We start from the raw sequence: 27,801 nt of genomic DNA, 5'->3' as shown, positions 1-27,801 counted from the left end.
TGATCCAGCAGGGCTCTTCTTATGGCAAGGGAGTTATCACCCAAGGGCAATAAGAGATTAACTAACACCCTGACCTTACATTCAGCCTTCTAAGGTACTGTTTTAATTATGGTTCCTGCTCAGAGGTCGCATCCCACATTATCCTCATGCATCCAAGCTGTGTCAATTACACAATACCAGCCAAGGCTCAGTTCAATATTTTACAGTTCAGCACGACAGGGGAGAAATAGCTTGTTTAACTTCTGACACCCCAGGGGAGGAGAAGCGCAAGCAGAGTGAGGTGAAGTCTCTCGTTCGAAAAAACCTTTTTGCACATTGGCAGGAACTTCCTGCGGCAGCCCAGCATTTACAAGCCCATTTGGCTTCCAGCCTCCCCATCCGTGAAATTAACTGCAGCAGCTCAAGTCCTTGTAAATCATCACATTGAGCAGCACTGCACTTTGTGGTGATAAAACAATCCCCGATGATGAACCCACTTTTTCTTTATAAAAATTGGGTTAGAATTATTAAACTGGCACTTCATTATGAAAACTTTGCCTTCCATGTTTGAAGATGGAGCAAAGAAAAATGTTGAGAAGATGACATTGGCTTAAAGAACAGCCTCTAGGCCAGCGGGCCAACAATTTGCCCTTTAGAGAATTGTACAATAGAGGCATTGCTCACCCCAGAAACGTAGGAAGCTGCCTTAAATTGAGTCAGGCCATTGGTCCATCTAGCTCAGTACGGTCTACACTGACTGGCAGTGGCTCTCAGGGGTTTCAGGCAGGGAACATTCCCAACCCTACTTGGATATGCTGGGGACTGAATCTGGGACTTTCTACATGCAAAGCAGGTGCTCTACCACTGGGCTATTGATTTCCCCCTAAAGATAAGGAAGATTCTAGTCCTCATGGTTCTGAATCAACAGCCAATGTACACAGGAAGCTGCCTTGTACTGAGTCAAACTACTGGTCCAACTAGCTCAGTACTGGCTACACTGACTGGAACACTTCGCCAGAGTTTCAGACAGGGTTCTCTCCCAACTCTACCTGGAGATGCCAGGGATTGAAGTTGGGACCTTCTGCATGCAAAGGAAATGTTCTACATCTGGGCCATGGCCACTTTAGCAAAAATAATAGGGACTGTCAACTGGTAGTCACAAAACCCAATCCAGTCTACAAATAGTTTCCATCCAATCTGGGGAATTGCACATGTATTCACAGAGAAGCAGTACAGTGTAATGGAGAACCTGTGGTTCTCCAGATGTGGTTGGACTCCAACTCCATGAGTCCCAGCCAGCCCGGACAACAGTCAGGGGTGCTGAGAGTTGTGGTTCACCAACAGCTGTAAGGACCAAAACATAGCTGCCCTGGGGTATTGGATAAAGAGACTAAGACTAAGAAAGGGACGCAAGTGGCGCTGTGGGTTAAACCACAGAGTCTAGGGCTTGCCAATCAGAAGGTCGGTGGTTCGAATCCCCGTGATGGGGTGAGCTCCCATTGCTCGGTCCCTGCTCCTGCCAGCCTTACAGTTCGAAAGCACGAAGTGCAAGTAGATAAATAGGTACCGCTCCAGTGGGAAGGTAAACGGCGTTTTGTGTGCTGCTCTGGTTCGCCAGAAGCAGCTTAATCATGCTGGCCACATGACCTGGAAGCTGTACGCCAGCTCCCTTGGCCAATAAAGCGAGATGAATGCCGCAACCCCAGAGTCGTTTGCAACTGGACCCAATGGTCAGGGGTCCCTTCACCTTTACCTTTATAAGACTAGGGAAACCCAGGTTCTAATATCCAAAGACATGAAACTCACAAGGTTGCCTTGGGCCACTCACCATATCTCAGTCTAATCTACTTGACAGGGCTCTTGGGGAAGTAAAAAGAGGAAGGGAAGAGGTAAGAGATTCATATACACTGTCCAAAGCTCTTACCAAAACATTTCCAAGCAAACACGCTTAACTTCTGAGAAGGGAGCAACTAGCAGCAGGGAATGCTTGCTAGAGATTGGAGCAGCCTATGTGACATCTCTAACTGGAACAGGTACCATTACCTGCTGGGGACCATGGGGTTTGGAACTTCCTCTGCCTCCCTAGCAGGCATTTATAATTTCCCCCTGGCTCCCAAAGCTCTGACCCCCTTGCCCTATCAAGGATCCTACCTGAAGTTGAGCTTCACTTTTGGGGTCCAAAGGCCTCTTATAGAGCAGCTGAAGATACGCAGAGTTGTGAGCACGCTTGTCCTTCTGTCTTGCTTCTTCCAGCCCTGCAAACCCCTCCAGCAGGCTTGTCTTCAGGAGGCTAAAGTCTGCATGAAGGGACTACAAGAAAGGAACAAAGGGAGAGGAAGACCCACCAGGAAGTAGGTGGAACTCTTTGTCACAAAACACATATGTGGCTTTTCCACAGACATGTTAATTCAGGTCTGGAAGAAAGCTATACTGGGGCAACAACACAGTTCAGCAGCACAAACTGTTGCCACAAGCAGGATTCTACATCTCATGGGCAGGAGTGGTGGGACCTAACAAATCACAAGGCTGTCTGCATCCCAGTTCCCTGTTCATTTCTTTTTTAAATTTTTGGCATCTGTATGCCACCCCATAACCATAACTAAACTAATTAGACAAAACAGAGCACTTAAAAAAAAACCCCAACATAAATAGAACAAAAACAGTGGCAACAATAACATTAGCAACCTGCCCCATTATATATTACTGAAATGAAGAAAGCCTTGGGTAGAAGGTAATCAGGGTGGATTTGGGTGAGAAGGACTGGTGGTGCCGTTCAGTTCTGGTACTCAACATTAAAGAAAACTAAGACCAGGGATTTGTCCTTAAGTGTGTGCCTTTTGCAACTGTTCTGTTTGAATATCAGGATTCTAGCAAAAGCAACAGCAGATCTTGGAAGCCTGCCCTCCCCTGGTCTAGAGGCTTCAACTGTGGCAAACTGTTTGCTTGATGCTGTCTTTATTTTATTTTCAGTCTTAGCTCAAAACCAGACATTTTATTCCCACTGGAATTTTTAAGTGGCTTGCTGTGGATTTTTGCTCTAAAGTCATTCTGAGAAGTTTGAACAAGAATTGGCTAAAAATCATTCAATAAATATATATGATTTGCCAAAAGAATAGAACCCAAACAGCCTTCAGACCATGGTTTCCAAGCCAGTCACAAATTATGGTTATCATTTCAGACATGGTGCTAAGCTTCTTTAACCAGAAGATGGAACTATGCTGTATGCACATTTCTGTCATCTTACTTTTGTCTCTAGCTCAAGAAAGGTTTGTGGGACAGTTCCCCAAAACCCAGCAAACCTATTTACCGGAGGCAACACAATGGAGTGAGTACGTCTCCTTCAGGAGCACCAAACCCCCTTTCAAACTTCCTCCTTAAGAGTGCAATCTGATGGGAATAGGATAAGTATGATAAATAAGGAAAATACATGAGGCGCGCAGCCAAGGGCAAAGTGGCCTATTAAGGCACAGCATATTGTTTTCAGCATATGAAAACATAAACTCAATTACGTAACAATGGAGTGAACTAACTACTGTATTTAATAAGTGGGACTTGAGTGGGGCAGGAATCAGAAGGCCATTTCAAACCACTGTGCTTTATGATACTGATTTGGCAATTGTTTCAGGCAAAGCTGAAAATAAAATATATACACCACACAATGAAGAATACAACACCCACCTTGAATTACCAGGGCTACCCAAACAGAGCAGACATGGTTAGGATTGCACAGAAAATGTCATAGCCTCAGTAATAGTAATACCACCACAATCGTCCCATGCAGTCAACAGAATGAGAAGTTCTTCAATTTGTAAAAACCAGGACCTAACAAGTAACCCACTCTCAACCCTGAGATAATTGAGCATGAAGGAAAACTTGGTTCTCAACTGGAGGCTACATCCTCCGCCAAATCCTCTTACCTCTGTTGTCTCTTTGATCTCCAAAAGGAAAGTGTGAAGGTCGTTTGACTCCATCCTCAACATCTCCTCCTCTTCCTCGGTGCCCACTTCGATGGCAGCTTTGGCTGTCCTGCCTTTCAGCTCTTCCATCTCCTTCTGGAAATGTGCAATCTACAGGAACAAGTTTAGTAGTTCATGCATGTTAAATGACGACACACCCAACCGTTGAGAGCTCAGGTTGGGGAAGAACAGTACGGACAGCAAACATGTTGCCCACCAGATCTTGTTGGACTACAACTCCCATCATCCTCTGACCATTGATGAGAGTTGAAGTCCAACTTCATATGGAGTCCAGGTTCAAAGAAAGGTGACCCGGGGAGGAAGAGTACATCATAGCTCCAGAAAGCCTCACCTCCTCTCTGATTCCTATGATGACAGGATCTGAATCATTCCACTGGTGAGTCTGTTTCTCCACCCCAGCAGTGGGTGGTTGCTGCCGGCCCTGCAAGGCACAAATGCTTTATTATTGTTTGATGGGGAATTTTAGAACTAAAATGTTCTGCTATGAGAGATAAAACAAGAAAACTTCTGAACATATTAAAGGAAGAGAGGGAGGAAGGGGGGAGCCTGTGTGTTGAAAGCAAAACACAAGTAAATAAAGTTTGTAATTTGCTTGTCTTTAAGGGTGGGTCTGACAATAATGGTACAAAAAATTAATACCAAGGACAAGAACAATTAAGCCTCCCCAAAATTAAAACCTGCCTCCCTAAAATCTCTTAAGCAACCCCCACCCCACCGCCAACAGTGTTTAGGCACCCTGAGCCACATATCCACCAGGAGTCACAGGTAAAATGTCTTCCTTCCTAAATAACCACCTAATACAGTGGTACCCCGCAAGACGAACGCCTCGCAAGACGGAAAACCCGCTAGACGAAAGGGTTTTCCGTTTTGGAGGCGCTTCGCAAAACGAATTTCCCTATGGGCTTGCTTCGCAAGACGAAAGCCCATAGGGAAATCTCCGGGACAGCGGGGAAGCGCAGCGCGTCTTCCCCACTGTCCTCGGACCTCCTCCCGCCGCCCGGCTTCGGAACGGGAACGCCTCCTCCCGCCGCCCGGCTTCGGAACGATGCTCCGAAGCCGGGCGGCGGGCGGGGACGCCTTCTCCCGCCGCCCGGCTTCGGATGGCTTTCCTGAAGACTTGGGGTGGGAGGAGGGTTTTCCTTCCCACCGCCAACATTCAGAATGCTGTTCTGAATGTTGGCGGTGGGGAGGAAAAACCCTCCTCCCACGCAAGCCCCGGGAACAGAGGGAAAGCGCTGCGCGCCTTCCCCTCTGTTCCCGTACCTGTCCTGAAGGCTTGCGGTGGGGAGAAAAGCCCTTCCCCGCACCGCCACCCTGGCAAGCGGTTTCCCTAGGAACGCATTAATTGATTTTCAATGCATTCCTATGGGAAACCGTGCTTCGCAAGACGAAAAACTCGCAAGAAGAAAAAACTTGCGGAACGAATTAATTTCGTCTTGCGAGGCACCACTGTATGCATACTCTTGGGGTTCACTCATGTAACTGAATGTCTCCCTTTCCCAAATCTGCTCAGAGACTCCTTCAATCTTCCAGAGAGAAGCTGTGTGAGATAGAAGCAGCTTTGTTCACGCAGTAAGATCTGTCGGATTTGATCCTTGTTTTTGAGATGGAACAATATGGTTCCTGTCAAGGACAGACAGGTCAGCTTCTAATTACCTGGGAAGGGCTCGCTTTTGAAACAGCTGAGGAAATCTTGGCCGTTTTCTGGAGCATGGAAGCTGGAGGAGCACTCTGAGAAGGACGCACCACTAGGAGTCCAAAAAGAAACAAAATGACTCACACTCATGAATTTCAAAGATTACAGGATTTGGTAAGTGTGCCTATCTGCTTTCAGGAAAATTAAGTTTATATGTTTTTATGTAGTTTCCATATTGCTGTTTTTAAGGTTGTGTTTTAGTTTTAATGACATGCTGTTTGTTTTTTTAGAGTGAATGCTGCTTAGGATATTTTTGAAATATTAAGCAGTAGATCAGAGCTCTCCAAACTGTGTGCTATGGTGCATTGGTGTGTCAGCTGCAGTGTGTAGGTGTGTCATGCAAATGCTCCCCACGCTTCTCCCAGGGCTGGAATAGGGTTAGTTTAACCTACAGTTTGCTAGTAAAAAAATGAATTACTGTGTTGTGAAATGATGCATGTCTAAAAAGCATGTCACCAACATGAAAAGTTTGGAAAGCTCTGCAGTAAATAAACATTTTAAATTAAACTGAATAAAGAAAGTCGTCCATCCGTCCCCCCAAGAAGCAAGAGATTCTGTAAGCGCCAATCTCCAATGCCTGATGCAACAGCGGGCAGAAATTAGCAAGAAAGAGCAGACCACCGTGGCAAAGAGAGCTCTAAGCACACATGTGACCATCCCAGAAAGGAGGGATCACAGCCAGGCAGTTAAAAATAAAATAAAATCTCTGTGGCAGCAATAGACATCTTCAGCAAAAAGAACTAATCACTGCGGGATGTTGAAATGCCAGACTTACATTTTTGTACAAAGTTAATAGTCCTCAATCCCTGTTTCTCATACTAATCCACATGTAATGCAGTCACAACTACATATGAGGTATTATCAGCAGAAAAAAGGGGAAAGGGAGAGGGGATGTACCTGCTGAAGAGACTGGGGTGGAAGCCTTGATCGGCGCTGCAGGAGGAGTGCCCAGCACAGTGGGCTGAACCTGAGTCCCAGCAGGTACAGGCTTTGCAGCAGGTGAAAAGGAGAACATACTGGAGTTTTGGCCACTATTGGCAGCCGGTGTAGAAGATTCTGCAGCAGCGAACCTGGGGAGGGAGGGAGAATAGAAGAATTCATGCTCTTGGGACTAGGAAGCTTCATGGTATGGGCCTTTTGCAGGTGACTGTTACACGTAGCTGCATGCAGGGTGCCCTTGGTCACAGCCTGTGCCATCAGCACTCTGCAAGAGCAGTGGAAAACCTCTGTCCCACAAATGTATTGAAAAATAGTTGCACTACATATTTAAAGCAGTACCAATAGTCAGGGCTTCTCCAAAAGAACGCAGGCAGCTGTTGCTTGTTAAGCCTGCTGAGATAAGTTAAAGATAAAGGTAATGGGACCCCTGACCATTAGATCCAGTCACGGAAGACTCTGGGGTTGCGGCACTCATCTCGCTTTATTGGCTGAGGGAGCCGGCATACAGCTTCTGGTTCCTGTGGCCAGCATGACTAAGCCACTTCTGGCAAACCAAAGCAGCGCACAGAAACACCGTTTACCTTCCCGCCGGAGTGGTACCTATTTATCTACATGCACTTTGACATGCTTTCGAACTGCTAGGTTAGCAGGAGCAGGGACCGAGCAATGGAAGCTCATCGCGGGGATTCAAACCGCCAACCTTCTGATCGGCAAGCCCTAGGCTCTGTGATTTAGACCACAGCGACAGGTTAGGAGACCCCTATTCCCTCTCACAGAGATATAATTTCCAGAGTGGCTTAAGAGTCAATCCTTCTTCCCAGGAACTCTGGGTCTCCTAACAGCTCTCATCCCCCTGAACAAGCAGTTCCTAAGATTCCTTGGACGGAGGACCTGTTTAAAATGGTACTGCTTTAAATGTACAATGCAGATGGGGCCCCTGGTGCAGAACCTGTGGTGCCCTTCCGGGTACTGGACTCCAATTCCCATCAGCCGCAATCAGCATGTTCCATCGGACAATGGGAACCCTGAATCCAGCAACACACGGAGAGCCCCACCAACTTTAAAACAATGTGTTTAATACATTCAAAAACTGCTTCAACACCACCACGATTACATTGGCTAAAAAGACTCAAAGGGAGACTTACTTTTCAGTGAGGTTAGTTTTGACGGAGGAAGGCGGCGAGGCAAAACCTTGCTTTAGCCCAACAGGACTCGCGAAGGGAGGGGCTCCGGCTGAGCTGTCCATGCCCGCTTTATAACTCACGGAACCAAAAGAGGAGGGAGGAGAAGCTGTAAGGGGGCTGGACAGCAGAGATGGAGCTGGAGGTGCTTTGGAGATGCTGGTGGCCGGAGAGAAGGGGAAGCCGACTGCTCCGCTCAGGTTGGAACCAAGGGGAGGCTTGGGGGTCTCCGATATGCCAGGATACTGCGGTGGGGCATCAGCGGCAGATCTGGTGGATTTCAGAGTGAAGGAAGCGAAAGACAAAGGGGCTGCCCCTTTGCTGGAAACTGCAGATGTGGCTGGGACAACGGCCAAGGAAGCTTCGACTTTTGGAGGAGCAGAAGCGGAAGCGGATGACGGGGGAGTGCTGCCTGGAAGAGAGATGAGAGGTTTTGTTAAAAGTTACTACGTGACATTAGGACCATTCCACATCAAATAAAAAAACAAGGGTTTCACTACCCACCCTCTCGGATTTTGATGAAACTTAGTGCACACCCTTCCCTTATGGTTGTAAAATTGAAAATAATGCATAATTTTAAATTCTTTAAATCTTTTTCTTGCTAGGTCTTATTTCCTTACATGCCAGCATTTAAAGTTTCTGACCAAATTTTTTTTTAGATTGATTTCATGATATAGCCAATTTTCATAGTTTTAAATACCCCAAAACTGAAAAAGTAGTCTGTACTTTTGAAAAAAACAACCAACCTGTAATAACCAATATTATTTTAGATTTTAAGAGGAACAACTTTGTTTCATTTATTTTTTCTATTACAGCTATGCATTGTAGGAAAGTTGTACCCGGTAGCCATTTTTTCCCCATGATGTCCCAAAAACATAAAATTTTGTTACAAGACATAAAAAACCATTAAATCTTATTCTCTGTTGAGAAAGAGCATGTCTTTGCAATAATTTTCACCATCAAAAACTTTTGATTACATCGTGCCCACACGCTGAAAATTTAGGTTTTCTAAACCTAGTTTTTTCACCAAAAAAACTACAGTGCATTTATACATTTTTTAAAGGCATTTATAAAAACTTCTGGGTGCTGGTGTATTTTTTCCTGAAATCCTCATCCTCTTATTGAGCTCTGTGTAAAATTTCAAAGAGATCTGATCATTGGTTGGGGGGGGGGATAAAATGTACACAAGGCCGAGGATCTCAAGAGGGGAAAAAATTAAGGGGGTTACTTTCTTTCAATCATAAGGGATGGGTGTACAGCAAGTTTCATCAAAATCGAGATGGTGGGTGGCATGACCGTGTTGAACTGAGGTGGAATGACCCATTAGGAAGAAGCCAGACAACACTCAAGGGCCACACTAGAATGGTGTTGTGTGCCAAGACAATTGAGAGCACTAACCCAGAGCAGAACAATTCCAGAACAGGGTGAGCTAGCCAGGAGGTGCAACAGGAGATGAGGAATAAGGAAATGGGCTGTGCGTCTAACTCAGCCGGGCTATAAAACCAGGCAAGGATGCTATAATTGACATCTTGGAGTTACAGTTATGCAGGCTGGTGGAAAGCTTTTAACCGTGACTGGGTGTATGCTGCAGTTGAAAGGCTAGCTGCTTCACACTAGCACATTATTTGCCCATTTGACTTAATCTTGCTTGCTTGGACTGGAAGCTGCTGTCTATGGTCTCTGGGCTTGGAAGAAAGATGTGGGGTGATCCTGATAACACACTGAGGCCGATTCACTGCAAAAGGGAGAAGACCCTTAACTGCTGCACAGCTTGGTATTGTGGAGAGACTTTCCTATACAATTGAGATGTATCTCAGAGGCCTTTGGGCTTATCTCCACAGCTCAGCAGGCCATCATACGAGATTCTCCTTCCCCCATTTATCCCCACAGGGGAGGGCCAGAGTCAGCACAGATTTTAATTCTCTATCAAGACCAGACAAGATTTGTGTACATGCGCAGATACATGCTTAAAAAGGTAAAGGGACCCCTGACCATTAGGTCCAGTTGAGACCGACTCTGGGGTTGCGGTGCTCATCTCGCTTTATTGGCCAAGGGAGCCGGTGTACAGCTTCTGGGTCATGTGGCCAGCATGACTAAGCCGCTTCTGGCGAACCAGAGCAGCACACGGAAACGCCATTTACCTTCCTGCCGGAGTGGTACCTATTTATCTACTTGCACTTTGATGTGCTTTCGAACTGCTAGGTTGGCAGGAGCAGGGACCAAGTAACGGGAGCTCACCCCGTCATGGGGATTCGAACCCCTGACCTTCTGATCGGCAAGTCCTAGGCTCTGTGGTTTAACCCACAGCGCCACCCGCGTCCCTCAGATACATGCTTAGAATACTGATATTAGCTCTGTCGTTTAAGGATATGGCAGGGTAGACATACAAAGTAATTTAATAAAAATGCACAATAGATCTTTTCAGACTCACAGATCGGACCTCCAAGATCCCTGCCCAAAGGGCTGGCCCTTAAATCAATACTACAATTTCCCAGGTCGGCTGGATTTTAATTGAGCTGGGAATTGAGAGCACAAGGCCTTCTACAATCCCCCATCGATTTTTGGCAAGGATCATGTCAGTCTGAATCAAACATCCTGCCAACAAGCATGCCAAGTGGAGCTGGAAAGAAAAGCCTTTGCCAAAACTAAGGTGTTCCGTATTGAACAGGAAATGCAATTACACAGATGAAAAGTGAACAGGGCTTTGAAGTGAACCTTCATCTCTGGCCAAAACAGATAATACACAAATAGTTCTCTTCGCCCTTTGAGTTCAATATTTACTACCAATATACTGACCATATATTGGCAGCTCAGTGAGAAAGAACCTGCATTGCATGCAGAAAGTCCCAGGTTCAATCCCTGCCATCTCCAGTAGCTCTCCAGGGTTCAGGAATAATAATAATAATAATAATAATAATAATTTATTTATACCCCGCCCATCTGGCTGGGCCTCCCCAGCCACTCTGGGCGGCTTCCATAAAAACCAAAAATACAATAAAATATCACATGTTAAAAACTTCCCTGAACAGGGCTGCCTTAAGATGTCTCTTGAATGTCAGGTAGTTATTTATCACTTTGACATCTGCTGGAAGGGCGTTCCACAGGGTGGGCGCCACTACCGAGAAGGCCCTCTGCCTGGTTCCCTGTAGCTTTGCTTCTCGCAATGAGGGAACCGCCAGAAGGCCCTCGGCGCTGGACCTCAGCGTCCGGGCAGAATGATGGGGGTGGAGACGCTCCTTCAGGTATACTGGACCGAGGCCGTTTAGGGCTTTAAAGGTCAGCACCAACACTTTGAATTGTGCTCGGAAACGTACTGGGAGCCAATGCAAGTCTTTCAAGACCGGTGTTATATGGTCTCGGCGGCCGCTCCCAGTCACCAGTCTAGCTGCCGCATTCTGGATTAGTTGTAGTTTCCGAGTCACCTTCAAAGGTAGCCCCACGTAGAGTGCATTGCAGTAGTCCAAGCGGGAGATAACCAGAGCATGTACCACTCTGGCGAGACAGTCCGCAGGCAGATAGGGTCTCAGCCTACGTACCAGATGGAGCTGGTAAACAGCTGCCCTGGACACGGATTTGACCTGTGCCTCCATGGACAGCTGTGAGTCCAAAATGACTCCCAGGCTGCGCACCTGGTCCTTCAGGGGCACAGTTACCCCATTCAGGACCAGGGAATCCTCCACACCTGCCCGCCTCCTGTCCCCCAAAAACAGTACTTCTGTCTTGTCAGGATTCAACCTCAATCTGTTAGCCGCCATCCATCCTCCAACCGCCTCCAGACACTCACACAGGACCTTCACCGCCTTCACTGGTTCTGATTTAAAAGAGAGGTAGAGCTGGGTATCATCCGCATACTGATGAACACCCAGCCCAAACCTCCTGATGATCTTTCCCAGCGGCTGCATGTAAATGTTGAAAAGCATGGGGGAGAGGACAGAACCCTGAGGCACCCCACAAGTGAGAGCCCAGGGGTCTGAACACTCATCCCCCACCACCACTTTCTGAACACGGCCCAGGAGGAAGGAGCGGAACCACTGTATAACAGTGCCCCCAGCTCCCAGGAGACATTCCCAGCCCTACCCGGAGATACCTGAGACCTTCTGCATGCAAAGCAGGTTTCTCTACCACTGAACTACACTGCTCCCCTCCACACCTATTAGGAAGATTCCTTATTTCATATCAGATTGTTGGTCTAGCTAACTGAGCACTGTCTACACTGATAGGCAGCAGCTCCCCAGGTTTCCAGACCAGGGTCTCTCCCAGCCCCATCTGGAGATGCCAAGGACTGAACACAGGTCCAACCAATCATATACACAAAGTGGGACAGTTTGGTAGCCTCTGCATTGCACGCAGAAAGACCCAGCTTCAACACCCAGCTTCTCTAGGTGGGATAGAGAGAGGCCCTTGCCTGAAACTTGGAGAGATGCTACCAGTCAGAGCAGATAACACTGATGGTCCAACCTGGCATGAGGTCTGTTTCCTACTCTCCTATGGAACACTGTGATCTATTAAGATCTATTAAGGTGGAAATGCTGATGAGCAAAACCGAAAGATTGAAAAGGGAGGGTAAGGGGCACAGGTATGCCTTTTTTGATCTCAAGTTGTGCAAGTTGCTTGCCATGCCCTCCTTATCACTCTACACCAGCCTTCTCTGGCACGGTGCCACCCATACGTTGTTGAATTCTGACTCTCATTATTCTTGGCCACTGACTGCTGGGAGTTCAGTAACACCTAGATTGCTCCAGGCTGCTCCATTTGCATTCAAAGTGTTTTAGGATAAGTGTTCTACAACCTAGGATCCCCAAAAAAGCAAGCAAGCAAGCACCTACCGGCTGATTTTGCTCCTCTGTCTCCTTCTGGAGAGAGAGGCTCCGGCACCACCATCAAAGACCTCACACCAGGGTTTTGATTAACCATGTAAAAGGGGCAGAGGACTCCATCAGTTGACAGCAGCAGCAGGACCGGTGCTGGGTCTGTCGTTTTATCCTCACCTGCAAAAATGCCACAAACACACACACACCATGAGCAGACGTGTTCAGCAGTACCTCCACTTAGTAAGCAGCCCTCAAAACAAGTCCGGGAAGGGACCAGGAAGTTACGTTAGAATGGCAAGAGTTTAAAACTTTACAAAGGGAACTAAGTGCCCAAGATGACTTCTCTTGATTAATGCAACATGTATTACAGCTCTATTCCATGCATTTCTGTTGTTGTTGTTTAGTTGTGTCCAACTCTTCGTGACCCCATGGACCAGAGCACGCCAGGCATTTCTAGTCCACCCTTTTCCCTTTTTTTAAAAAAAATTATACAGGACACATTCCAGCCAGGCAAAAAACAATGTCAGCTGGGGAGAGTCCCATGGGCCAGATGGAGGCCTGGGGGGGTCGTGTCACAATTGGCCCCGGGCTCACAGGTCTGCCCACTCTGAATAGCCTCAAGAATCACAGTTAGAAGGTGGGAAAATAGCACTTCCAGGTATATTAATAGCATCTTCTCAGGACTAATGACCAGCACTAAAGCTCCCTCTACAGCAGGCGTGAAGAAGCTTTAGCCCTCCAGATGTTGCTGAACTACAACTCTCAGCATCCCTGGCCATGCTTGCTAGGACTGATAGTTCAGCAACATCTGGAGGGCAAAAGGTTCCCCACACGTGGTATAGAGAGAGCGCTGCTGTTTGCTTTATGCTTAACCCAAGAGCAACATTCATATACTTACTAATGGTTATGGGCATGTTGCTGGTGTAATCAATCGCCACGCCTACAGGCAAAGTGTCATCACTCTTATCTGTGACCGGAAGTTCTGCTCGGCTGGAGTCTTCCAGAACCCACAGCTCCCAGTTGTTCTGTAAGAAGGGTTAGTTTAATTAGTACTAGGAATCAGGATCTTGGTCTATCTAGCACAGTATTGTCTACACTACTAACAGCAACTCCCAACGCTACCTGGAGATGCTGGGAACTGAACCTGGGGCCTTATGCTTGCTAAAGAGATGCTCTGCTACTGAGCTATGGCTGCTCCCAATTGGCTCTGTGCTTTGGCAACCTCTGGAATCGTTCCTGCCAGGGAGATCAACTTGTGGTAATAAGGGCTTTTTTTCTACTTTAAAAAATCACTGTAGCACGTGCAGTGGAGAAGAAAATTACTATTATTCCTTGGTTCATTTATAAAGATTTTTATGTACAACCAACTCATATAAAGTATCAAGGCAGCATACAGCAATATGTACAAGTACAAGTGAAACATTATGAAATAAACATTTAAACGACTGGAATAAAAAATGTTTAAGCAGTTGCATGGGCCTGTTGGTATAAGAAGGTCTTCAAGAGATGCCTTAAAGTCAAAAGGGTATATCTGGTCCACCACCATTGGTGGGGGTGAGTCCATGGTCCACAAAAGCAAGAGCCTGAGTAATATAACGGTTAGCAGGTCAGACTTGGACCTGGGAGCCCAGGGTTCAAATCAATCAAGTTCACTGGGCCAGTCCCTGCCTCTCGGTCTAAACTACTTCACAGGGTTGTTGTGAGGATTAAATGAACCATGTACACCACCTTGAGCTCCTTGGAGGGAAAAATGTGGGGTATAAGTGCAATCAATCAATCAATCAATCAATCAATCCATCAATCAATAATAAAACGATAATCAATGAAATATTCTGTCCCAGTAAGTGCATGGGTTTCAAGGTGACATGAGACTTTGCTATTTCTTGCTGCAGCTGACTGATAATAACTACAGTGGTGCCTCGCAAGACGAAATTAATTCGTTCCGCGAGTTTTGTCATCTTGCGATTTTTTTCGTCTTGCGAAGCACAGTGTCGGGAAAGTTTTGGAAAAGCTTCAAAAACCACCAAAGTCTTTAAAAACCTCAAAAAAGGCTACCACACCGTGTTCTATGAGTTGCTCCTCGAAGTCAAGTCGCAACTGTATTAACGGTGTTAAGAAAAAGGAAACAAACTTGCAAGACGTTTCTGTCTTGCGAAGCAAGCCCATAGGGAAAATCGTCTTGCGAAGCAGCTCAAAAAACAAAAAACCCTTTCGTCTAGCGGGTTTTTTGTCTTGCGAGGCATTCGTCTTGCAAGGTACCACTGTACCCCTCTGGAACTCTCACTGGGACCTCTGGTCTTCTTATAAGAGGCACTTGCTGGGGAAATAGGAAGTGGAATTACCTTGTCTCCTTGCCTTGCGAGGATGCTGACCTCTGTGGAAGCAGCAGATGCTGCAAGGACCAGATCCCTTGAGGAAGGAAACAACAACCACAAATCCATAACCCACTTCAAGCATCATAAACACCTTTCCCTGTTAGTTTCAAATAACAATCTTTAAATACACCCAGCCCTTTGCTCACCTAATTAAAAGGGAACTATTCAATGTTGTATGATCGCCATTACTCACCATTCTTCAACGTAGTTAAGGAAGTAGTGATGTTGCCTCTCAGAACAGCTGCCATAACAGGGCTCCATAAAATTCACAAACAGCTCAGGCCGCTTTTCTTCTTTTTTCTGAATGGGGAGACAGAACAGGAAACTGTGTGGGAGATGCAACATATGAGGAAAAGTGTCTTAGGGGAGGGGCAGCTCACAAATGACCCTGCAGGCGCTGGACTGTTTAAAAATATTTGCATCATTTATAACATACATAACTGTTTTATGGTTGCAACTGTTTCATAATTACAAGGAGGGGGCCTTCGTGATAGCCAGCTGCCAGATTTTATGGCTTCCTTCCTAGAGAAGCTAGACTGACTCCCTTCTTGCTGCTCTCCCCTGGCACGTGAAGGCTGCCTTGTTCCCATGCGCTTTGGGGAACTGACTGCTTTTAAGGAAAGTGATTTGAATAGGGCTTTGCTATTTTTTGCTATCAGTATTTTCATAATTTGCGTTTATATAGTTTTAATTCTATTACAGTCTAATTCTTTTTAAACTATTATCTTCTGTATGTTTTTAGCTTTCTGTATTTTATCTGTTTTGCTTTAATTTCTGAAATCTGCCTTGAGTTACAGTGTAGGGAAAAAGCAGGATATAAAGAATGCATTATTATATAACACAAACTGCCATCATTCCTGAACACAGGCCATGCTGGCTGAGGCTGATGGAAGCTGGAGTCCCTACAGTGCGTGGAAGGTCAAGGGTCCCACACCTCTGGCCAAAAGTATGATTAAATGTTTCAATAACCATAAAAAGATATGAACTCCTAAACTGTTTTGCCTGGCTGGGATGCATTCCTAGAATTCTGATCATGCCTCTTGATTGTCTGAAAGGAGGACAGCAAGGACTATTATGAGTGTCCATAGAAACTAGCCTACTATCCGGAGGCAAAATGTACATCCATTGCTCTGCTCGCTTTTGCCTGCAACCCTGCTGCTCACCACTGGCATGTGGTCCCTGGAAGGCTGCTTGGGATGGAATGTGGCCCTCAGGCAGAAAGAAAGTTCCAAACACCCAAGTTAAACCTGTGCATCTAAGAGGTAGGCATCTAACACATGTTTGTATGGGGACTTGGCAAGCAAAACTGACACTCGCAGCAGAAGTGCAGAGGCTGCTGTGGTTGGTGAATGCTTCAATTTCCATGCAAAGTTTGACTAAATGGTTTCTATGAAGTGGGATTCTACATCTCGGGTCACTACTTTTTTTTATCGTTCTGAAGCAAGAGCCTAACATGTGGGAAGACACAGCAGCACAAACCAGGGACAAAGACCTGGCAAAATTATGAGAATGACAGTAGGCAGTACAGACTTAGAAATCAAAGACAAGAGAAAAAGAAGTTGCTTCCCCAGCGCTTCCTCTCTTCACGTACAGGAAGCACAGCCATCACCACTTCCGGTGCAGCTTCCAAGATCCCATCCGCAGCCGCATATACGATACTGAAGACATAAGTGCTGACCCACAACACGTCCAAGACTGGAAAACAGAAATGTGAGTAAACTTGGGTTGTTGGGTTTTTTGCTTTTGTTTTTCTCAAGAGCCACTCATTATTATTATTATTACTACTTACACAGGAACATAGGGTTGTATGCAAGCTTGGTCCTACTCAGAGTAGGCCCACTGAAATAAATGGACCTGTGTAGAAGTCAGTTGGGTACATCCCACTGGAAGGTGCCTTATGTCAAGTCAGATCACTGGTCCATATAGCTCAGTATTGTCTGGCAATGACTTTCCAGATTTCAGGCAGGAGACATTCACAGCCCCACCTGGAGATACTGGGGGACTGAGCTTGGGACCTTCTGCATGCAAAGCAGATGCCCTTCCACTGAGTTATGCGGCTTTTCTCTCATGCTAGGAAGCTTCCCAATATCATGTCAGATCATAGATCCAGCTAACTGAGTGCTGCCTACAAAAATTGGCAGCAGCACTCCAGGGTTTCAGTCTCTCCCAACCCCACCTGAAGATGAACATGGGATTTCTGGAGTCAAAAGCATATGTCCTTCCAATGAGCTATATGGGAAGAGGGATATCTTGGTGGTATACCACCTGCTTTGCATGCAGAAAGTCCCAGGTTGAATCCCCAGCATTTCCAGGTATGGCTGGGAGGCACCCCAGCCTGAAATCCCAGACAGCTGCTGCCAGTTAGAGTAAGCAATACTAAACTTTGTGGATTAACAGTCTGACTTGGTATAATGCAGCTGGTTAGTTCCTTTATGTGTTCATTAACACTGTGTACTGCGTAAAGACAGAAGGATCTAGGACACTGGAAACCTTCCCTAGCAAAGTTCCCAGCAAAGTTCTACTCAGAGTAGACACACTGAAGTTAATCTGCCTAATTTAGTCATCTCCATCAATTTCAAAGGGGCTGCTGTGAGTACAACAGTTTTGTTGCTGTATTAATCTTAGGGAACAAGACGTATAAAGAACTTCAAGTTTCAATTACAAATATACAAATTAAAAATTTAACGTAACAGATGTGATAATATGCCCAAGGACTGCATTTTTCCCCCCAAAAGAAAGCAAGGCATTATCAAATCTTTGCACTATAATTATGTAACTGTGCTGCATTAACAACCCTGACAACTAAATTACAGGAGATTAAATATTAATCCATACTGTAAATGGGATTGGTATAAAATACTACTTAGTATTTTGAGCAAAACACCTGCCAGATTTATTTTTAAACATGGGAGATTCAACTAGTCAAAAACAAGCATCTCACATTCCACAATATGCCTGGATTTCATGGGTGGGCAAATTCTAGGCACATAAGTGAAACACTGTGATTACATGATCCATCTGTACTACTGTAATACCAACCGGTCAAAACGCCAAATTTTAGGAAACACAGTACCTTTGACAGGATTATCTGAATCATAGAATGGAGGACAGGGAATTGTTTTCTTCTCCTGCAGGTTCTGAAAAAGTAAAAGAACGAGCATGATTAGAATACCCTAAGTTTAATGATATGGGTGTGTGTGTGTTGTTGTTTTTTAAAGTATTCTATCTACAATGCAACACTTCACATCACACATGCAATAAAAAAAAAACAACACTCTGAATTTATACAAGCACTTTCAAAAAAAATGCCCAAAGCGTTTCATCTAAAGCTGCCATGGTTCAGTGATCTGATGACATGGTACATTTCACTCAGTACTGTCTGCTCTGTGGATGATGAACCTGAAGCCCTCCAGATGTTCTTGGACTATAACTCCCAGTATCCCCTGACCATGGGCCATGCTAGATGGGAGCTGATGGAATACAACAGGGGTCGGCAAACCTTTTTAGCAAGGGGCCAGTCCACTGTCCCTCAGACCTTGAGGGGGGCCGGAAATGAACAAATTCCTGTGCCCCACAAATAACCCAGAGATGCATTTTAAATAAAAGCACACATTCTACACCAGGCAGGCCCCACAAATAACCCAGAGATGCATTTTAAATAAAAGGACAGTAAAAACACGCTGATTCCTGGACCATCCGCGGGCTGGATTTAGAAGGCGATTGGGCCAGATCCGGCCCCCAGGCCTTCGTTTGCCTACCCATGGAATAAAACAACAGCTGGAGGGCTATGAGTTCCCTATCCCTAATCCGTTCTCAATGGGAGCAATGCTCCAAGATTTCAGGCACAGGCATTTTGTAGCCGAAGATCCCTCTAAGGAAAGATTGCTGGCAGTCAAATGTGGGCACTCTTTTGCATCAAAGCCATGTGACCTCCGGCTTAATTATGGGCATGATCCCAATTCACCTATATCAGAGATGATCATCATCATGGGAGAGTTGTTTCCAGGAACCCCAGCCTTTGCCCTTGGAAGCCTTATAAGCTGCTGCTACAGGAGAGGGATTGTAAGCAACATCATAGGAGTGGTGTTTCTAGGACTAAGGTGAAACTATGAAGTTTCTTTGTTGTTTTTGCTATTGCATGCTGCATGGTGCTTGTTATATTTATAGTACTGAAATGTGGGTTTTTGGTATATTATATTTTTGTAGTGCTGTGTTATTATGAAGGTTTTTGTAGTGTTCGTTCGAAACGCATTCCTGTTTCTTTGTTGTAAGCTGCTTTGAGCATGATTTTTTTTGTAGAAGAGCGGTAAACAAATAAAATGAATGAAAATTAATTAATCTTAGGCCCAGGGACCAAATGCAGTCCTACAAGCCTCTATTTTGTCCTCAGGGTTCACCCCAAGCCACACCCCTTACTAGCCCTCTTTCCCCCTTTGTGTTTTTGCCTGGCTTGAATATGACAGGTGCACAGCCATGCATTCATAGCACATGGCTTATCGCTAAGAATCCTTAGAACCACTGTTTACCCCAACAGAGCCACAGTTCCTTGGGGAAGGGGGGAAGAAATCATGTGTTTTAAATGCATGGTGCATATGCAGCCTTGTGCTCCTAAACTTCTTGATTGCCTGGATGGTGAATAGAGAGGAATGTGCAGGCATGAAAAAAACTAGCTTACTTTACAAAAGCAAAATTCTCATTCTACCTGGAGGTGCAGGTGACTGAACCTGGGGCCTACTGCATGCAAAATGGATGCTCAAGCTCCAGACTACAGCCGTTCCCAGGCATGTACTTCTGCTAGCCTTATACTTATGACTCCATCTTCTGAACTTTGAATTGGGAGAACAAAACAGGAAACAACCAAGAGGGAGAAGCAGGAGGCGGCAGATCATTACAGCCCAAATAGAACAAAACAGACTTACAGGGAGATACTGGACCACTGTGCCATTCTGCTTGCCTACAGCCAGCTGCTTTCCTTTAGGACTCCAACACACTAAAGGGGTGGGAGGGAGAAAATCAAGCAGGCATCATTAAGCAGTTGCAAAGGAAATAGCAACAAGAAAACCAGCCAGTGCAATTTGGCAAATGGCTTAAATTGCCCTCACAAGTGTTATTCAAACACGACAATCTCAAATTTGGAATGCAATAGATTGTCCATTCAGTATGAAGGTGCAGCCAACGATGGTCTCAGGAGAGCATACCCTAGAGCAGGAGAGGGGAAATGTTGGCCCTCTAGATGCTGAACAGCAGCTCCCATCAGCCTAGCAAGCACAGCCAATGGCCAGGGGTGGGTGGTAGTTGGAGTTCAGCAACATTGGGAGGGCCAAAGGTTCCTTATGAGATACCCTTGTTTGCAATTGTCCATGTGGCGCATTCAGGCTTACTTTGAGCTGTACACCTAAAATATATGTAAATCGGAACTCAAATTCAGCTTATTTATAACGGGGATTTCTGCATCAGTCTAAAAGTCATGTTACCAACCTGATGTAACAGCCACTGAAGCAGGAAGAGTTGCATAGATCTTCACAGAATCTGCCACCTGCAGGACAGAGACGCTTCCATCAGATAGACAGACGGCCAGCATAGAGGCATTCATTGGGTTCCATTTCAAGTCATTGACCATCGCCCCAGCCATCTTCTGATAGGCAAAGGGGCGTTTTTGCTGCTTAGCCTATTAGAAAGAAATGTATGTTTGTTAGACCGTATCCGTATGAGCAAAGACACTTGCTTTCAGAAGAGTCAAATCACTGGCTCACCATACTCTCCAAGACCTGAAGGAAAGCGATGCTTTCACTAACCTAAGCTCCTATCAGTGGTAGAGTTCAGAAGGAATTTTTTTGTATTTTGTACCCTTTTTATTCTTTTTTCTATGTGTGTTTTTTTTAGTTTGTTAATTGTTGTTATAATTTTAGTTTGTTAATTGTTGTTATAATTTTTTCTATTTTGTAAACTTATGTTTTCTTTTTTGTAAAATCTGAATAAATATCTTTTTAAAAAAAAACAGAAGGAATGATGAGCTGCAGATTACTGCAGGACTGCAGGACCTTTTTATACATTCTGGACAAGATTCCAGGGGGCACGTATCAGTAGTGGGCATGGCTTGAGGCAAAAGCGCACAGAATGGATATATACAGTGGGCTACATTCCAGCCATGCAAAAGTCAGAGCCTTTTACATGTGCTGCCCCCCGTATCTTCAGCCAGGCAAGCAAGAGTCATTATCACAGTTCATGGACAACTTCCAGCCAGGCAAAAGCACTCAAGGAGAATGCCGAGCAAGGCTGGTGAGGAGTGTGGCCTGGGGAGAGTTTTGAGGGTCAGATAGAGAGGATATGAGTCACAGCGAACCTCAGCCTCACACACTTCATCCCCCCTGCCGGCACAGCCACAAGAAAGAGACTGGAATCTTCTGCTCCCTTTTTGATTAACCGCAGTTTACTATCACACATGAATACTACACTATGGTAGTGTTCCTCCCAATTTTTAATTAACCATGGTTTAGCATTACATCTGAATCCTAAAGTGTGGTTATGCTTCATTAGGGCTTGCTGAAGCTCTCCAGTTTCAAAACTCATAGCAAAACACACCCTGGAGTGAGGGTTGGGGGGGGGGCGTTTCCAAATTTGCTTTTAAACCATGCAACTTACCTGATTCACAAAGGTGCGAACATCAAAAAAGCCAATGAAGGACCCAACTTCACTGGAGGCCATGCAGACAGAGAGTGTGAGGTTATCACAGCTGAGTGCCAAGTGATGCACACAGAACTTCGTGGGAACGAAAAGACTCTGGACATTCTCAACTTAAAAAAAATGAAGAGGAGCACCAGGGAGGAAAAAAAACAACAATAAATTATTTAAAAGGTAGTTGGAGGCCTGAACTAATCCAATACTGCCCTATTTGTCTATTAAGATCAGCTGGGGATGCCCTGCTTGTTATTTTAACCGGTTGGGCAGCAGAGCTGGGCGATGTCTGGTTTTCAACATCGCAATATACTGATATAACACAATGTCTGAAATAAGAAGAAAGGTGGGAAGAAGGTGGGAAGAAATAAGCAGCCACATGTTGACTCCTGGATATGGACTTCAAACTGGTTTTGGATGATACATTGCACAGCCCTAGTGTTCTAATCTGGAGGGAGGGATGAGGCAGCCCACTTGCTTGGGTGAAGGTGCAGACAGGCAGGCAAGCACCTTCTCAAGTTCCCTCTGCCAAGGCTGGCAGATGGGCTGCAGAGGAAGGAATTGGGCCTCTCACTGTGGGTGAACATCAGACAGACCTGCAAGTGTCACTTGAGAGTGAAATGTGCAGTGATGGTGGCAGCCAAGGAGTGAGCAAGGATTCGTGAGATATTGCCAGGTGAACAATTCTGAAACTGTTATCATGATCTGTACTTCAAACCAGTTTGGGGCACTGCTTTGATATATCGCCCAGCCCTACCGGACAGGCACTATTAATGCAAGACATTCTGAATGGCACCCTCATAGAATATAGAACTCCCTTGCAAATGGAAAGTGTCACAATGTGAAAACCTTTATGGTTTACTCAAGCCTTTGGAATGTAAAATACCTTATTGCCAATGCCACTACTTTATGTGTTGTTAATGTTATTTATTGTTGTGCTGTATTTGTAAACTGCATTGCCCAGCCATGCTCCTGTTGGGAAGGTTAGGATATAAGTAAAGGGAAGTAAATACAGAGATACATAATAAAGCCCTGATCCCAGCATTCTAAGACAATGCTAAACTAGGAACTACACACTCTCGCCTTTTGTGATTCCCAGCAACACAGTGATTCACAAGCATTGTCTCAGTAAGCATTACAACGACTATAGATGGTTGGCCAATGTTATTTCCCCTGCACCAGTTTCGCAGGTAAGAAAATGCAGGCTTACTTAGGGCAACCAATTAATGAATGAGGCAACAGTTGATTGAGGACTTCCAGATGTTTAGCTGTCCCCTTACCCACAATGCTACATGAGCCCAAATAGGTAAAAAAATCCACCAGAGAAGTCATGGGGGGGGGGGATATAAATTAAAAGCATATGCAGATGATCTTGTAATAACAGTGGAGGACCCTAAGAACTCTCTGCCAAAAGTCCTAGAAAAAAATACAGAACTTTGGGCAGGTGGAAGGTTTTAAGTTGAATAAAAATAAGACAAAGCTGATAGTGAAAAATGTACCAGAAAAAAAGGGGGGGGGGAATTACAGCAAAATATAGAAATAGAGATTCATAAAAAAGTTAAATATTTAGGAATTTGGTTGACAACCAAAAATATTAACATCATTAAAGATAATTATGAAAAAAATTGGAATGAAATAAAAAGGAATCTATGGGGAAGTATGGGGAAGAATGAATTTATCACTGTTAGGAAGAATTGCCGTGATCAAGATGAACGTATTGCCAAAAATGTTATTTATACCAGTCAAAACCGGTTGTAAGTAATGCAGCATGCTTCAAGAAATGATAAAGGGGTATTACAAAATTCATCTGGAAAGGGAAAAACCAAGAATAAAACATAAATTACTTACAGACAGTAAATATAGAGAAGGTTTTTCCCTTCCAGATCTTAAATTATATTACGAAGCTGTCTGTATTGGTTGGATCCGGGACTGGATCAAACTGGAAAATACAGATTTGTTAGATCTTGAAGGTCATGACAACAGATTTGGATGGCATCGTACTTGTATGAAAAAAGGGAAGTTCATAAAGCATTCAATAATCATATAATTAGGAGATCACTTTTAAAAGTCTGGGAAATGTACAAAGATTTATTAAAACAGAAGACTCCATGGTGGTTGTCTCCAATGGAAGCAACATCGATTAAAAAAATTAATAGAAAGAAAAATGGCTTACATATAGAGACAGAAGGGAAATTAAAAATAAAAGAATTTGAAGAGATCAGAGAACATGTTAATGACTGGTTACAATATTTTCAAGTAAATGAGGTGTTCAAAGTAGATAAAAAGAAAGGATTTAGTTATACTTTATTTAGATTTCAAAGATAAATTGTAGAGAAATAATACCAAATTATTGAAGAAGATGCATCATTTATTATTATAATGGGAAACCAAAGCTGAAGATGTTAAATGTGGGCACAAGATGTAGGATGTAACTTACAAGTGAAAGACTGGGGGAATTTATGGAAAGTTGATTTAAAATTCACCACATGTACAATTTTGAAAGAGAATTATATGAAAATGATGTACCGATTGTATTTAATTCCTGTCAAACTGGCAAAAATGTATAGAACAAGTGCTAATAAGTGATGGAAGTGTAAAGCGAAAGAAGGTACACTTTACCACATGTGGTGGAATTGTAAACTAATTAAAAGTTACAGTACTGTATTGGGAAATGATATATAATGAACTGAAGATGTTTAAAATAACCTTTGTTAAAAAACCAGAAGCTTTTCTGTTGGGTATAATAGGACGGGAAATACCAAGAGCGGAAGAAGTTATTTATGTATGCTACAATGGCAGCTCGGATTCTACTAGCCCAAAAATGGAAGGACGACAAGATACCAACGAAAGAAGAATGGCAAGTCAACCTTATGGAATATGCAGAAATGGCGAAACTAATGGAAAGAATCAGAGACAATGATAATGAAGAATTTATAAAAGACTGGGAACCTTTTATGTTGTATTTACAGAAATACTGTAAAGATATGGACTCACTAGCAGGGTTTGATTAAACACAAGAAAGAAAATAAGATCAAAGGTTAAGTAAGAACAACATGGAATGAAATTGACTGTAAGATGCAATCATGAAGAAAAAATTGGTATAAAACTATTAAGAAAATAAGAGTATTAAGGTATAAGATTATAACAATAATAATTAAGCAGAAGTAGTAAATATTTAAAGAACCAGAAGGGGAAGTTGAGGAAAGTCACAGGGAGGGGTGGGGTTTCTTTTTCTTATATGTGACAAATGTTATATTGTGTTGTTTGATTGAATATAAAATTGTAAAAATCCAAAAGGAAAAAAAGAAAATGGAGGCTTACTTTGGGCAACCAAGTTAATGAATGAGGCAACAGTTGAATGCAGACTTCCAGATGTTTAGCTCAGTCCCTGACCCACTATGCTATATGAGCCCAAATAGATAAAAAAAAAAATCCCAACCCTATAATTTGCAAAGGAGACTTGCCACCCCAAAGCTGATGATGGGTATTCAAAGCAGAACAAGTGAGTTTATCCTTAGTGCTAAAAACATAGCTCTATAGATAAAAATTAAGGAAGGCTGGGGATGTGGGTGGGGAAAGAGAAAAAACTTACCTATTTTATTAGGAGAATCCCCCACTGGAATCTGCATTAGAAGGTTTTTTGTCTGGAAGATCTGCAATCCAGCTGCACAGCCAGCAAATAGTAATCCATATTTGTTGGATACAGCAAGAAGACTGGAACGCTCTTTGGGGAGTTCATCAGGAGCATCAAAGATCCGTACTTTCTTCAATGCTCTGAACTTAAAATCCTGTGGCACATTCAAGATTAAAAAATCTGTGAAGGCTAAATCTAAATGCATCAGTTTATTCAAATACAGTCATACCTCGGGTTACAGACGCTTCAAGTTGTGTTTTTTGGGTTACGGACTGCAGAAACCCGGAAGTACTGGAATGGGTTACTTCTAGGTTTTGGCAGTTGCGCATGCACAGAAGCGCTAAATTGTGCTTTGCACATGCGCAGAAGCACCGAATCGCAACCCGCGCATATGCAGACGCGGGTTGCGAATGCTGCGGGTTGCGAACGTGCATCCCGCACGGACCACGTTCGCAACCCAAGCGTCCACTGTACACCACAGAACTCAACCAAAACCTTGATTATTTAATTACACAAATAATTCTCAGACTTGTTTGCTCCCCACTCCTCAGTGACCCAGCTACTAAAAGGAGACTGGAAGCATCTACTTCCAACTATGAATCTAACTGGAGCTCTTTGTTACATCTAAAGTTTGGGAAACTGTGGTTAGTTCAAGCCAGCTAGGGATCATAAATTATGATTTGAACCTGGCTTGTTTGAATTAACCATAGCTTAAATTAACAGTCCCCCCCACCAGTTCGAACACAACTGGAAACTCTGATTAGTTTAAAGGAGGAAGCGTCCTCTCTCCTTACATCACAGTAAAGGAAGAGAGAAGGGGTTTGAGTCCCAGTGTCAATTCATAGTTTAGCACCATGTCTGAAAAGATAACACAGTCTACTGAATGGCTCAGAGTTTTTGCTCATGCACCTGATTTAGCAAAACTTAGTAAATGCCTAGCCCTTTTTAGTTTGTGATGATAAACTGTTCAAAACGGTTCTAGATTTCTCTGTTTTATATTGACTGTTTCAATTTTAAAGCTTTATCCTGTGGTTTAAATTTCCTCACTACAGGCTGTGTTTTGTCAAAACAGCATCAGATAATAGCTAAAGATGAAGGGCTTTCCCCACTGCTGCAGTTTGAACATAAATAGAGGCCACTAGCCTCTTACCATGCCAACTAAACAACAGGCTAGTAACTTTTGGAAGCTCTTTTACAAGGCTGTCTTAGCCGTTGCTCCAGTCTTCTCTTGGTAGAGCACTCAGAGCAACCTATAGCACAGAAGAAATATACTGGGGTGGGTGGAAACAAAATCAACACCTGAACAAATTTCTATGGCCTTATTTACAAGGCTGCAATAATGAAACCCTTATAGCTGTCTTGTAAACAGACCCACAGAACTTACTAGCCTGCCAATTATTTTACCAGTCTCTTGGGGCCTGGGCAGAGAAGAAACGGAGTGCAGTATTTCCAGTGGAAGTGAAGGATATAAGACAAGCTGGATCAGGCCAGTGGTCCTTCAAGCCCAGCATTCTGTTCTCACAGTGGCCAACCAGATACTCCAAGAGTTAATTGGTAAGCAGCACTTGAGCACAAGAGCAACTATTGTCTCCTGTGGTTTCCAGCAACTGGTATTATGAGGCATAATGACTCCCGGCAGTAGAGGTAGAACAGACACCATGGGTACCAGGCACTGTCCCTGATGCATTAGCCTGGTCTGCTTTCAAAGCCATCTAAGCTGTTTTGGTTTCTAAGCTGGGCATGCAGGAGAGGCACTTTGGCTGGTCCACCTTCATGCCATTTCTGGTCACCTGCAGCAATGGCAGGGAGCCCCTGTTGGCCCTGCAGGTATTGCTGGGCTCCCACTCCCACCAGCCCCCAATATGCAAGGCCAGAGATGGTAGCAGTTGCAGTTCTACAAGGCACCTGTTTGGACGACCACATAAGTTCTCCATTAGTATCTGTACTGCTGAAGACATTTTCTTTTATTATTCTGCACCTAGTTGAATTACTGAATATAAATATATATATATATATATATATATATATATATATATATATATTTAAGCGCTATCCAGGAATGGATATATATATATATATATATATATATATATATATATATAATATCCATTCCTGGATAGCGCTTAAATGCATGGCTAGTTTACATAACGTGCTCTGAATTTCCTGACACAGAGACACAATTTTAAAAATTAAAAAACTGAAACAGACTAAGATTACCTATGCTTTCTAAGCATTGTGAACTTTCACAACATCCATGTAAGGTAAGCCACTTATTTTAACCTAAGTACTGCCGGCAAAAACACAACAGGGTAAAATACAATATTAACGTAACAGGTGCAATTGGAGGAAATGTTAGCCCCCCTTCCGACTCACCTTCATCTCCCTCTCGGGAATTACATCCATGTCGTCGCCCATGACAGAGCCTCGGACGAAGACTTACAACGAAGCCAACCGGTGCGGCAGGAGGACTTCGCGCGCTACCTCAAATCACATTCCCTGCCTCTTATAAACCAGGATGGGAAGCAAAGGAGAGG

The 27,801-nt window shown here is 44.1% G+C and overlaps 1 protein-coding gene across 6 annotated transcripts in view; it reads right to left on the bottom strand.

The window, feature by feature from the left end:
* Positions 1-27,801, bottom strand: part of NUP214 (nucleoporin 214) — an 83,604-nt gene extending 55,803 nt beyond the window's left edge. For all 6 annotated transcript variants that reach the window (XM_028714313.2, XM_028714310.2, XM_028714314.2 and 3 more), the window contains exons 1-17: positions 27,641-27,801; positions 25,226-25,421; positions 21,601-21,752; positions 20,437-20,626; positions 19,878-19,948; positions 18,032-18,095; positions 16,550-16,653; positions 15,152-15,258; positions 14,926-14,992; positions 13,482-13,608; positions 12,599-12,760; positions 7,737-8,184; positions 6,550-6,722; positions 5,613-5,704; positions 4,288-4,377; positions 3,897-4,046; positions 2,131-2,289 (exon numbers count right to left, since the gene is read on the bottom strand). In XM_028714313.2, coding sequence (XP_028570146.2) covers positions 2,131-2,289; positions 3,897-4,046; positions 4,288-4,377; positions 5,613-5,704; positions 6,550-6,722; positions 7,737-8,184; positions 12,599-12,760; positions 13,482-13,608; positions 14,926-14,992; positions 15,152-15,258; positions 16,550-16,653; positions 18,032-18,095; positions 19,878-19,948; positions 20,437-20,626; positions 21,601-21,752; positions 25,226-25,421; positions 27,641-27,682 — 2,394 coding nt within the window. In that variant the 5' untranslated portion in view covers positions 27,683-27,801. The remainder of the gene's footprint in view (positions 1-2,130; positions 2,290-3,896; positions 4,047-4,287; positions 4,378-5,612; positions 5,705-6,549; positions 6,723-7,736; positions 8,185-12,598; positions 12,761-13,481; positions 13,609-14,925; positions 14,993-15,151; positions 15,259-16,549; positions 16,654-18,031; positions 18,096-19,877; positions 19,949-20,436; positions 20,627-21,600; positions 21,753-25,225; positions 25,422-27,640) is intronic.

This window comes from Podarcis muralis, chromosome Z (genome assembly GCF_964188315.1).
Source record: "Podarcis muralis chromosome Z, rPodMur119.hap1.1, whole genome shotgun sequence".
Taxonomy (NCBI): Eukaryota; Metazoa; Chordata; class Lepidosauria; order Squamata; family Lacertidae; genus Podarcis; species Podarcis muralis.
Note: the sequence above shows the minus strand (reverse complement) of the source record. Positions and strands in the feature narration are given on the sequence as shown.